This window comes from Syngnathus typhle, linkage group LG17 (genome assembly GCF_033458585.1).
Source record: "Syngnathus typhle isolate RoL2023-S1 ecotype Sweden linkage group LG17, RoL_Styp_1.0, whole genome shotgun sequence".
Taxonomy (NCBI): Eukaryota; Metazoa; Chordata; class Actinopteri; order Syngnathiformes; family Syngnathidae; genus Syngnathus; species Syngnathus typhle.
The window spans coordinates 3,914,801-3,928,337 of record NC_083754.1 but is presented as its reverse complement, the minus strand read 5'-3'; the positions used below and the strand labels follow the sequence as shown (position 1 = coordinate 3,928,337).

The window sequence follows — 13,537 nt, the reverse complement described above, 5'->3', positions numbered from 1 at the left end:
CGTTTCGCTCTTTGCGTTTGATGACATGTTTTGTGACACGTGTTCTCTTTTTTTTCCGATCAAGAGCAAAGCGGTTAAAATACCTCCCGCTATCCTCCTCGTGGGTGAAGCCACTTTCATCCATCTAACTCTGATAATTGGGTCCTGTTACAATACCCTGGTATATTTCTTTACAAAGAAGATATCATTGCGTGTCATGTGCGCCTTGTGGAGGTCTGCAGGGAGCAACACGAGACAAAGATAAAGAGGATGGTTATTATAAGAAGCTGCAATGTAGTGGAGCATGACAGCATTTGAGCAATGGATGCAGGTTTAATGCCCAGACAAGTATAGGAGAGGTTGGGCTGAGATCAAGCTCTCTTGTGGCTTTGTTTTTTTCTGCTTGATCCCGTATAAGATTGGACTCCTCGGGAAGGATGTTCTAAAGCCATGTAATTAGTGATATTACAGTTCAGAAAACAGTTATGGGAAAAAAAAATATATATATATATATATATATATATATATATATATATATATATATATATATATATATATATATATATATATATATATATATATATATATATATATATACCTTTTTTTTTTTAAATATATATATATATAGTTTTTTAAGCATATATAATTATGTATATCGTTTTTTTTAAATATATATATATATATATATATATATATATATATATATATAGTTTTTTTAAAATATATATATAATTATACATATAGATATACATATATATATTTATTTATGTTTTGACTGATCTAAAGGAAAATAATAAACCCAAACACTTTTTCTGGTAACTGGATCTTGTTTGAAATCACAGATTACAATTAAACCCAAACTGGAGAGTACGCTTTGGTTCTTGTAAGCCTGAAGAACTGAGCCACAAAGGGCTTTAAGGATAAAAGCTGTCAGTGGCACTCCGGCTACTCTCACAGCCCACAGAATATTATTGTACCAGAACACATTGTGACAAAAGAACAATAGCTCAGGGATAATCACCCTTACCTGAAAGTTTTTATTGATTGAAGTTTATTCAGCAGCCAGTTAACACAGCTCAAGAAAAAGAAGTTTGTGCACCAATGAAATTACTTTAACAAGCTAGCAAGAGAAACATTTGACCAATTCAAGGTTGAGTTAAAATAAATTTAGAATTATAGTTTGGGTCGACAGGCAGAACACTGAAATCATTGGTAGAAATATGAAAAGTAATTGGGTTAAAAAAACAAACCACAATGCCCGAGTAGATACATTACAAAATATGCGATCCAATTCACATCTTAATATTATGACAAGCACAAAACTTTATAAAGCATTTGTCTTGTACCTTAATATCTTTTTTTTTTTCATGCATCACCGGAGATCCCATTTTTAAATGGCTATATGACTGTGATTTCTCAAAGTTATGGCCACAAATACAGTTGGGAAATAACATTTCTGAACCACCATTGTTTTTTTTGTTTTTTTGGTACATTCTCCCACCTTGTGCCGGGTGCTTGTAAACAATCCTGACCCCGTTTGACAGGTTGCTTCAGTTAAAGTTTCACACCGCATACCCAGAGTTGTTCCTGGTGCCTCTGAGCTCATGGATTATTCATGGCTCATGGAGCTGTCCCACTGTGTGCCTCAATGTCTGCTAGGAGGACAAGCCTCCATGCGTCACTTCAGAACCAAACATTGTCACACACACTGTTTTTGACATGTGACATTGATCAGACCAGATTGACACCAACCAAATAATTGCTCTCTGACCCAATAAGATGATTATCTTTCGTTGTTGGTGTTCTGGTTTTTCCTTATATTTGACAGCAGTTGAAATAAAATTTAAAAAAAACTTTTTGATTGCTGAATTGAGCGAGCATATGGTAGGTATCCTTTTATTCTTCCCCCCTCCCAACTATGAAACTGAAGTGTTATTTTGGGAGCTCCCTGAGTATAAATGATGAAACAGTCATGTAATTCCGGTCTGGGTAGTTCGGTTGTCACCGCGTACGACACTTTTAGGAATCTCTTTGGCTCTTTACCAGCTATCGTTATAAAAACTCTTTGATAAGCAAACAATAGCAATCCTTAATAATCATTTCAATGTGGCTAGAATTTATAAATTAGATGAATATTTTTTCCATCACAGAACTCTGGTCATATTTATTGATGTGTACCGTATTTTCCGCACTATAAGGCGCACCGAATTATAAGCGCCCCTTCAACTTTGTCCATATATAAGGCGCACCAGATTATAAAGCGCATAGAATAAATAACTCAACGTTGCTCAAACGTTAATGCAATCACAATATAGTAACACTCGAAATAGTGAAAACAATAACATATCAATAACTCAACATTGCTCAAACGTTAATATCACACAACGCACAAAATAAACACGTAAAGCTTACTTTAATAAATTAGTCCTCATCCACGAATCCATATTGGTCCATATATAAAGCGCACCGGATTATAAGGCGCACTTTTGAAAAAATTGGAGGTTTTTAGGTGCGCCTTATTGTGCGGAAAATACGGTACATCATTTTCAATATAACAAATGAATTCCAATAAATACATGCAGATAAAAATCACTGCTTGTGGAAAGAAGCAGTCTCCTATCTTGACTGATATATTTTTTTCTCTCTCTTTACTGTGTAGGTTAACGAGGAAAGATTACATTAGAATGAATTTGTGACTTGGCACCTTGGATTCCCAGCATCAGTTGCGACTGGAAACTGAATATTACCTCCAACTGAGACGTATACAGTCACTCACTCCTGGTAAAGTATATAGTCTGCCGTATGTGACCCACGCTTTTCTCTATAAAACAGCAGGAGGTATAGAAGTCATTAGCATATACAACACCCCTGTCACGTTGGAATGGAACATGAGCAGCCCAGTCAGTGTTACTATTCTTATTGTTAGCATTGGTTGTCAAGTGCAGGCACTGCAGCCGTCCATGTTCTGTTTTAAGTGCGATGCAGAAGTGGCGGCATAGGGGTGGGGGTGGGGGTGCCATGCTGTCTGTGGCTGACCTGAAAAACATGAGAAGCGGCTCCTTGGCATAGCTCCCAGAGGTTGCGTGGACTGTGGCGTCAAAAATACGCCTGTTGCGCCAGCTTCTGTCGCAAGATGCCTGTTGATAAAATCTGGGGCCTGGTGGGAAAGCGGCTATTTTGAGGGAAGGAAGGTGAGGTGGATTATGACATTTAATTTAATTCATTGTAGAATTGTGATAACCCCCCCCCCCCCCCCATTTTAATTTTTTTCAGATATGTTGGGTTTAACTAGGGACGGATATGGTTCTCTCAAAAGTGGACTTTGCTCTAATTAGCGTAGATCTATGGGTGTGCTCAGAGGCAAAGCACATCCCAGGATGCTGGACGTGGGCCTGCTTTTCTCTCTTGTAAGGAAACGGAGCTGTTAATCTTTAATCATCTCAGGCGGGTTGCTGTGAAACTTTATGTGCTCATCATTAGCTTTTTGGCAAGAGATGGAATAATCAGGGTCAAGTTTAGTGTACTTTCTTTCATTCTCTTTCAAATCCTATTATCTTTATGTTAGACTGTTTGTTGATCGGGTAGTATGTACTGTAGCTGAGGAGGGGACGGAGAGAAAAAAAAAGATGGAATTTATTATTATATTTATATCTATTTATTATATTAATTTATTATTATTTATTGGAGAAAAAAAAAGACCATAGCTATTGTGGGACTTGGTTTCATTTTGGGGCTTCATACTGCATCCGGATATCTTCAATTATGTGCAGAGTAGAAAGAAATGACAAAACTGTCAAGGCATTCAGAAATCTTGGTCTCACCCGGTGGTCCTTCAACAAGATGGAGAACGAGCAAAAAAAAAAAAAACACCTGTCGACAGGTAAGCAACTCTCACTGACATGCATACAGATTTTTTTTTTATTAGTTGTAAAACAAAATATGTCAACATAATTCTCAAGAGCCTTTTTTTTTGTCGTTAGACTTTTCGAATATTAATTGATCTACTGATGCATTCCTTCACAAGTGTTTTTGTTCCAGTTTCATTTTTGCATATATGTGGACTGAGGCTCAAATGGCCAACTGGTTCAGGAAATTCCCCCGTCAAGAGAGAATTAATTATGCATTCGGTCGCACAGGGGGTTGAGCAATACGGTTTTAAGGAGCTCTGAGAATAGGAACAACTTTGAATTTGTCCCTCATGTGCGCCAAATCCTTCTTGCCTCTCCTCCAAACACACAGTGGCCCTGACTTCACCCACAACGCATTCAAAATCAGATGCTGGGATCTCAGAAATTTGTTTACAGAGCTTGAAAATAAACTATTCCAAAGATGAACTAGAATCAAATTGAGCAAGAGAAATATAAGAATGATAAACTAACACATTGTATTCGGAGAGGTTCCATGCTGCCAGGACTCTATAAACTTATGTAATCAACAAACATGAATTCCTTTGGATAAAAAACTATAACGGCCATGTCTGGGACAACAGTCCAAAGATATTTCTCAACCTCAGTGGGACAGTTACAATCCAGTGAAGCCCATGCACATCCAGCTCTTGTTTGTTTTCCTTCTCCCTTGTCATGAATTTTTCATCAGCCACTCTGTGACACATTTCATGTGTTTCCCTTATAAAAAGCCCAGTCAGCATTTTTCCACGAGGTGATATTTGCTACTGCCCTGCTGTGACTTTTGATTATGGTCTTTCCACCCCTGGCTGAAAGAAAAAAAAGGGGAGGGGGGGGAGTTGGGTGATTGCATTGCACCAAAATATATGTTTTGGTTATGTTGAAATTTAGCAGACTATCAATTATTGATGATGTTATTTTGTTTAAGACTAGGACTTTAATTTAATTTTATATCTCTCGGTGAGGAATCCAACCGTCATAGAGTTACACTAGCTGTCGTTGCTATCTTCCCTAGTTAGTCTGGTGTCCGGTGAAAGTTCATCCGATAAGAAGATAACCAAGTAGTGAACGAAAAGCAATTAGCGTAACAGTTGACCTGAACGTTGTGGAGCCAAACTGTGATTCTATTCCACGGAAAATCTATAAATTGAAAGTTGAATATTCAATCGCGACATCTTGTCTGTCCGCCCACTTATGTCCATAATGTGTATGGCAAAAAATGGGCACTCGATAAGTAAAAATAAAAACACATTTTTGAGTCAAGTATCACAATTTATTACAAAAACTAGAATTTTTTTTCATCTGTTAGTGCTGCCATGCTTTAAGCATATAACAATGCAGTATAAAATCTCCACCTGAAAATCCAACAGTAAAAGCAAAGATCATACAGTAGATGCTTACGCAGCATTTACACAAGTTAAGACATGCTGTTTTACTGTACAGAGAACATTCCTAATAATGTACAAACATTCTGCAAAATGCCCCATAAATTGCATTTCAGGACTACCCTTGCCTTATTTAAAGTGTTCTGATAAACACACGGATCAAATTAAATTGAAGAAAAAGAATGAGAGACAGACAAGCACTCGTGAATGCGCTGAGATTCTTTTCAACAGCCCAAGGCACTCAGGCTTGAATGTTGGCAATGGGCGTGTCACCCTTCTTCACACGAAATCACGTCAAGCAATTGGCAGGAGGGGAGGGGGGGGGGGGTGTTGAAAAGCAAGAGAGAGAAAACCCAGCGGTCTGTTGAGCAACTCTTCAAAGAAGTTCGGCCTTGTCCATTTTCACAGTGAAAATCCCTGGCAGTCAAAAAAAAAAAAAAAAAAGGAATCTCTCGAGGAAGTTGAATCGCAGGACATCTTTTTTTTTTTTTTTTTACAAAGACTACATGACCATCTGCTGCATTTGATTTTTTCTTTGTGTTGTCGTGAGCATCCTCGGGGCATCGGACAACTCGTCGTGCATTTTACACACCGCATAAAGTTGCAAATGTGCATTACTCAAATACTCTCCCAAAGAGGAAATGTGGTTTTAAAAAGGCTTTGCTCATATATTTTTTTTCAACTCAGCATCTAGCGACTGCCTTCAAATTCCTTTCCAGACTTTCTGACCACAGCGACCTCTCCGTTCTTTAGTTGAGATGGCGGCAAGCTTCAAATGTCCACTTGGAGGCACCTCCGTAAATTTCAAGACTGGTTTCCAGCCACGCAAAAACGTTGCCCACTTGTGCTTTGCTGCTGCAAGTTGCCAAATTATAGATTTCTCCCACGGATAGTTTCCGATCCCAGATGTGAAAGTTGGCCAGATCTCCAACAAACGCTTGAGTGGCGTCGAAGCCTCCACCGTACGTGTCCTGTAGAAAATACCGATTGAATCAATGCCTGAATATTGATTGTGGAAAAATTCTTAGTCATGTGACAATTTGATGATATCACCTGCTCTTGACCGAGGATCAGCAGGCCTTGTGGTTTTATAGGATGATACGGTGCCAGGTTCTCACCGCTCCCCCTCTTGACGCCATCCTGGAAAGCTTCCCAGACACCATCACGAGTGGTCCACGTCACGCAGATATGATGCCATTTGCCGTCATTGATCAAGAAAGGCAATTTGGCAACCTGGACGACAATGTAGAAATAATCCATCAAACTCGATCGAGCCCGGCCCATCCGAAAGTTCAAAAACGAGCAATACCTTATCATTAATCAAGATCTCCATCGGGTTGTTTCCCCATTCGATGAGCACCAGCTCGTTAGCCTGACCGGGAACGGCGTAGGAAAAAGGCGTGCCCACTCCTGGGGACGCGTTGGACTTGAGCCACATGCAAACGGTGAGTGCGTACATCTCAGGTAAACTCTTCTTCACCTTTGCGTACATGTAGTTGGTTCTCAGTGGAAATGTGAGCTGGAATTTATCCAGAGGCCTGTTTTCTCGCTGACCTGTTTAGAGGAAATGGAAATGTGTTTACGTGGCATATATTTTGCATGATGTCGACATCTTGCAGAATGCTGCTTCCTCAATCACGTTTCCATTCGGTTAGCTTAGCCACTGACATTTACAAGCATTTGATTCGGTACAGGAGCACAACGGAATTAGATCTGCCCTTCTACATGAGGCCAAAATATGAAAAACACCTCTAAGGTAAAAGTACAGTATACCAACAATTGATCAGGTGCATCGCAAGAAATGATCCAATTACACTTAATTGGTCCCCAAAATATATTTGTGACATATAGTGGCAGGCAGACCTTTAATGTACATCAATCTACTTTCAGATGTCTGACATTCACTTTAATTCTCAAAAGTTAAGATGGGTCTGTTTGAAGAGAAAGGAAATAAATGTACGCTATCTCCACAGACTGTGCTAGAGGAGGGGGGGGGCTCAGGGGGGGTACTGCCCCCCCTGAAATATGCTTGGACCTCCCCAGGTGCTAGATTTTGGGTATTTTCATATTTTTCCCTCCATCCCTCATTGGATGCATACAATAAATATGTATTAGAGTTTTCTGAATAATTTTGGAGGTTTGCAAATAAAAAAATTGAGGTTGTGGATTCCTTGAGGGATATCCTTGGCCACCCGATGGCCCTCACAAGGACAAAAAAAATCCTAGCTCCACCAGCAGCTACTTAATCTTAAATATTTCAATATTTAAAGAGGTTGAACACCTAGAAAAATGATTTTTATATTGTCTAGTCATCCCTCGTCAGATTGCGCTAGTATCCCTAATCAAGTGTCCAGTGAATGGATCCTTCTCAGCACACTCGTGCAAACACGCTGGGGATTTACATTGGAATTATACATTACACAACAAATCCACGATGGCGATGCTCCGGATTTGCTTTTAATCTCAATTTGATATGCTCATCCGAGGAGAGGTGACGTTTCCAACGTTCGTCTCGCTGCCACACGAATACTTGTGTCTGCCAGGAGATCAGATCCCGGTCCCAAACACGTGCACACGTTTCTGGTTTTAGGTTTCAAATGGAGGGATAAAATGCTTTAATCTGATGGAAGAGCTGTAAAGTCTCCAAAAATATTTGCTCCCTCATGTGATGATGGGATGATCCGATTTCCCCACAGCTCTGTACTTGAAGGACCTACCAGATGTCATCTATTGTGTGTATTTGTACCTTTCTCCAGGTCGGTGATCCTCTGGTGCAGAGACGTGAGGGTGGACTCCACTCTCCCACGCTGCTCTGTCTCATTTCGGAGTCCGGGCTTTCCCTCCTCAATGCTATTCACTCGGGACAACACCTGCCTCTCCAAGTCATCGATTTTACTTTGGAGCAGGTCTTTGAGGCTGTTGGCTTGTACCGAGTTGTTACTTCGACTGAATTGCTGTGAGAAAGGAAAGGGGGAGAGATAGATATACACTTTGAGCTTTAGATGAGGAATCCATTCCCAGCACAGCAGCAATTTGAAACTGCTCGTTAAGTTTACATAGATAAAAAATATTTGAAGTTTTGCTCATGTATTGGAAATGACACACAAATTCTGGCAGCTGTGTAAAAATATATTATTAGACGCATTTTGAATATAATGTGTCGTCGCTATTAGTAAATAATTAATTGTATTGGATCAAATCTTGATGCATATTTTTTTCCAATAGCCTGATCGCAATGTCTCCACCCTACCTCAAGGTTTTCCAATCTCTGCTTGAGGGACTGTAAAGTCTGCGAGAGTTGCGCCAAAGTGTCCGCGGGGCCCCTGGAAACATCCCCCATGGTGTTTTTGGTGCCAGGTTCTTTCCTCCTACCCCCGGGACGCCCTTCCCCTGCCTCGGCGCCGCTCTGGCTCTCGCATCGTGCCAACTTTGAGGTCAGTTCCCTAATGGTTTCCTTCTGGTTCATGATGGTTTCCTTCTGCTGCAAAACCGTCTCCCTCAGCTGCACCACGGTGCTCTTCAAGTCATCACCTGGGACGCTGTTTTGCAAAGTAGCGGCGCATATGTCCGTATCCTTTGGAACCGAGGTGCAGATAAATTGCGTTTGTCCTCCAAAGTCTTGACTGGAACTCTGCAAAAAGAGGCATGAAAATAGAAAAAATCTCCAAAAGCTCACATCGTCTGTAGTTTGCATGTTGGCTTTTTGGAGGTCTGCGATTTGCTTTGGTTTTTAAAAAAGAAGCCCCAGTGACTTCCCGTGTGTAGTGTAATCCGTGTGTGGAGGAGCGCCCGTTTTATACAGAGAGCATGCTTGTGCGCAGAGCAGCTTCACTGCATCACCACCGGAGGGGAGGGAATCTGAGTCCCTCATTAATAGGCACCAGAGGCAGCGTCACTTCCCAAAGAAAAGCCCTTCCATTTTGCTCCCGGGCTTGCACATGTTCAATTTTTCCATCATTTGACTACTTGTCCTTTATCACTCCTGGTTATTGTTTACGCATGGCAGGAAGCCAACAGTTAAATGGAGCATGATTTGTTTTGTTTTTGTGTTGGGTTGGGTTTTTTTTTGTGAACACACATCTCTCTCTCGCTCTCTTGCTCTCTCTCTCTCTCTCTCTCTCTCTCTCTCTCTCTCTCTCTCTCTCTCTCTCTCTCTCTCTCTCTCTCTCTCTCTCTCTCTCTCTCTCTCTCTCTCTCTCTCTCTCTCTCTCTCTCTCTCTCTCTCTCTCTCTCTCTCTCTCTCTCTCTCTCTCTCTCTCTCTCTCTCTCTCTCTCTCTCTCTCTCTCTCTCCCCCCTCGCTCGCTCGCACAAATTCACACATGCAGAACACAAGTTGAGTTTCAGGACCAAGGACAGCGCCATCCAAAGAACCGATGTTTCCCGATGCCCTTTACTTTTTACACACACAATCAAAATCTCATTACTTCTTTTTCTCTAACTATATACAGTAAGCCCCCCCACCATGCTCTGAATATATATATTTTTTTAAATTGACATTTTCTTGACTGGTCCAAAAAGATGAAGTTCACTAAATGAAAACCCGCAATAGGGTGAATCCTCAATAATCAAACCTCAAACTGGCGTGCTATTAGCTGTGACCCCAATTTGAAAAATTAATAAATGAAATATCATGACATTCATTATCCAGGAAGCACACATTTGTGACTCTCCTTTGTCCATTCGGCACACATCATTCAACTCATGCCGAATCATAAAATCGGAACATTCAATTAGCAATGAAAATCTATTGGGTCGGTCGGATTAGAATGGATGTATTAGGAGAGGAGGAATAGGATGATTAACAAATGTGTTTGAGGGAGGGAGGTGCTTGGATGGAGTTTAATGTGTCATGGATGGCTTCCATCATTCACACATAAATGGGTCGTATATTGTAGCTGTCCATGTACATAATGACTTCATTGCAACGGGAGCATCTGTTAAGATGGGAGTCGAAGGCGTCGCTCTTTATATGGCAAATAACCGCCATCAATTTTCGATGTTTATTTCAGATGCCTTCAACCTAGACTGGTCATCATGGCATTTGATTTTTTTGTCAAACTGCATCTCCTCGATAAATACATTAGTTAGTGTCCTTTTAAAATGATGCTGAAGGTTGTTCAAAAGTTTTGAAAACTTGAGTACAACCTTAATTTGACAGCTCTCAAAATCAAATCATTGACTATATTGTAGCTTGACAATCTCACAAATTGACAATTTTCATCAAATAACCCCATAATTGTGATTTTTAAATCATTTGGTGATCTAAGGCCCCATTCCAACCCCTTACACTGAGTGCCCAGCAGGGAAGAAATGAGTCCCATTTTTATAGTCTTTGGTATGACCCGGTTTGAACCCACGACCTCCCAGTCTCAGGGGGGGGACGCTCAACCCCAAGACCACTGAGCTGGTCAATTTGGATGTGACAAAAACTGCTACAAGAGTTTTGCAGCACAGGGTCATTAGTATGCAAGTGGGAAACAACAACAATAAGTGCTTTTGAAACAAGCCATCTGCTAAATTATGCTCTTTCAATTCAAACTCTGAAACATAAGGTGTATGGTCCTGTAAAAGAAAAATCTTTGAAACCTCCAATTGTCCGCCAGCAGACGACACCTTTTTTTCTTTTTCTAAAACCCAAATCACTAACATATCCAAAATCTTCCTCATTGTAAAATCATTATTTAGTACCTCCCACACACTAACAAGTGTTCATGCCAGATGCTTTAAGTAGGCAGAACTTCATTTGCCTGGACAAACTGTTTGTGGTTTCCTTTTTTTTTTTTTTGGAGTAAATATTTTCTACTAACAGCTGCTGAACACACAGCCTAATGTTGTTCAACTCTATGTGCATGAATTAATAATGGACTTTGGAATAAGTTTTTATTTTACAGTGTAGGTGACAACAAAACAATATGTGACATAAGGCGATACTAATCTGGTACACACAGCTGTTTGTTGCACAATTATACACCCTGCATCGATTATTTTAATATGGTTTTGCAGCCAGGTCAGCGTCCACCTGTCTTCTCCATATGGATGGAAGAATTCCACAACACTGATAGGCTAATCAATAGTTGCACATGTTGAGTTCATTGCTCTGACTTGTGGCGCTGATGTGAGAATGTCATCAAGGGGGACAAACTGCCCACTACGCTAGTAGGAGTAAACATAGATGTTCCTCGCCAAAGATAAATCCTATTACTCCAAGTGAGTGGAGTGCAAGCGGACGTTATGAAGTTCTGCTACACAGTATTGGAAAAATCAATGGTGCTGTCTAGGGCTGTGCACCAATTGGTGGTGGATTAAAGTGAGCATGGAAATGTGAACTATGAATCAAAAATTAAAGATTTGGATCAGTTAGTAATTTTGTTGATGTGCTGCCACTTAGATAGATAGATAGATAGATAGATAGATAGATAGATAGATAGATAGATAGATAGATAGATAGATAGATAGATAGATAGATAGATAGATAGATAGATAGATAGATAGATAGATAGATAGATAGATAGATAGATAGATAGATAGATAGATAGATAGATAGATAGATAGATAGATAGATAGATAGATAGATAGATAGATAGATAGATAGATAGATAGATAGATAGATAGATAGATAGATAGATAGATAGATAGATAGATAGATAGATAGATAGATAGATAGATAGATAGATAGATAGATAGATAGATAGATAGATAGATAGATAGATAGATAGATAGATAGATAGATAGATAGATAGATAGATAGATAGATAGATAGATAGATAGATAGATAGATAGATAGATAGATAGATAGATAGATAGTAAACTGCCATTTTGTGGCACCTGGAACTATATGAAGTAGTTGCAATTAATGCCAATCAATTGTACACAAATATCTCAGAGAAGCTAAATTAGACGAAGAAACAGTGTGTTACAGCAGTATTTATTTTTATTTCTAATTTCCTTCATGGTGTAGTTTGAGGTTTAATTACTTTTTTCTTCTGCATGAGCCGCTATATCTTCGGAAATTGATGCAATGCATGGGGATCATCCTGCCTCATTAAGTGACTGTGTTCTCGTTCCAGAAGAAGAGCAACGACTGTTTACAAACAAGTGCATGGCAGACTTTCTCATGGCCAAGACTGTGAAGAATTCTAAATATATCCCCGTTGGGATTTTCCACGACTTGCTTATTCCTGATTTAATTCCTCACATTTAATCTGAAATGCATGCAAAGATTCAGGCACTGAAAATAGTCGTGGAGAGCCAATGCAGTATTTGTAATCTGCCAGGAAGTAATCTGCTTTCTGTAGTTTGTGCATGTTTGGTTTTATGCACTTGCCCTTTTCTGCTTCTATCTGTTTACACTGTCCATGTTGACTTTTTCCTTTGGCAGTTTGCAACCTTTTGAGGAAACGCTGAGGAGAAGGCGAAGAACCTCACACTGAAGATTGCATTCATTAATGTGAGATTTATCGCCATTTTATATATCAATGAAAAGAAGGCTTACATGTGCACATTTCTGATGTGATATACTCACCAAATTATTATTGTGGTTTTATGCGGCAAGCCTCTGGTAATAGCAGGACACTGATTTTGTGTCTTTTTTTGTTTTTTTAAAGTACTTACCGTATTTTCCGGACTATAAAGCGCACCGGACTATAAGGCGCACCTTCAATGCATCATGTCAGATTTTTAATCCAAATCAAATCATTCTCCATTTTAGCTTTTTTATTTCAATTTCAGATGCAACAAATTACTTTATAATCACAAAATAATGATTCATAGTCTTTTTGATTCATGATTCATAGTCTTCAGCGGGCCACTCATGATTGATTTCATGACACAATGCTTCGGGCCAGTTTAAATTTAGGAATTTGGTCCATATATAAGGCGCACCGGACTATAAGGCGCACTGTCGGCTTTTGAGAAAATTTTAGGTTTTTAGGTGCGCCTTATAGTCCGGAAAATACGGTATTTATAAAGGCCATGCTAAAGTCGAAGTTCTTTACACTTTGCACTATTCTAAACACAGCATTATTTTATTTATTTATTTATTTATAGGTTCATTCATTTATTTTGATTTATATATATTTTTAAATTTATTTAATGAACGGTTCGATGCTTTGTGTTTGTGCCACAGTTTCCATTGTAGCGTTCATTCGGTGAAGCATGCAGTGTGCTGTCAGAGAAGCTGTGGAAGCATGAACGGCTTGTCAAGGGTTGCAGTCTAATGAAGGCATGTGCTCTTGCTTAGCAACACAAAAGAAAAGTGAGTGACTTGC

At 39.5% G+C, this 13,537-nt stretch overlaps 1 protein-coding gene and 1 long non-coding RNA gene across 2 annotated transcripts; one reads left to right on the top strand and one right to left on the bottom strand.

Moving 5' to 3' along the window:
* Positions 1 to 5,141: 5,141 nt before the first annotated feature.
* nptx1l (neuronal pentraxin 1 like) lies at positions 5,142 to 9,101 on the bottom strand. The gene is made up of 5 exons (XM_061304239.1): positions 8,520 to 9,101; positions 8,016 to 8,223; positions 6,579 to 6,823; positions 6,323 to 6,502; positions 5,142 to 6,240 (listed from the first exon to the last, which is right to left on the bottom strand). The coding sequence occupies exons 1-5, from the start codon at positions 8,961 to 8,963 to the stop codon at positions 6,019 to 6,021; spliced, it is 1,299 nt and encodes a 432-aa protein (XP_061160223.1). The 5' UTR covers positions 8,964 to 9,101; the 3' UTR covers positions 5,142 to 6,018.
* LOC133170993 (uncharacterized) lies at positions 8,574 to 13,537 on the top strand. Its single transcript, XR_009718649.1, has 3 exons — positions 8,574 to 8,703; positions 12,649 to 12,717; positions 13,396 to 13,537. It is a non-coding gene; the product is annotated as an uncharacterized LOC133170993 (long non-coding RNA).

What these genes read in the sequence shown, in the direction of transcription:
- nptx1l (XM_061304239.1), bottom strand. Translation starts at nt 8,963, where the DNA reads ATGCAAACTACAGACGATGTGAGCTTTTGGAGATTTTTTCTATTTTCA. An exon ending in AGAGATTGGAAAACCTTGAG is followed by an intron (nt 8,224 to 8,519) that starts GTAGGGTGGAGA and finishes CCTTTCTCACAG; the next exon opens with CAATTCAGTCGAAGTAACAA. An exon ending in AGATCTTGATTAATGATAAG is followed by an intron (nt 6,503 to 6,578) that starts GTATTGCTCGTT and finishes ATTGTCGTCCAG; the next exon opens with GTTGCCAAATTGCCTTTCTT.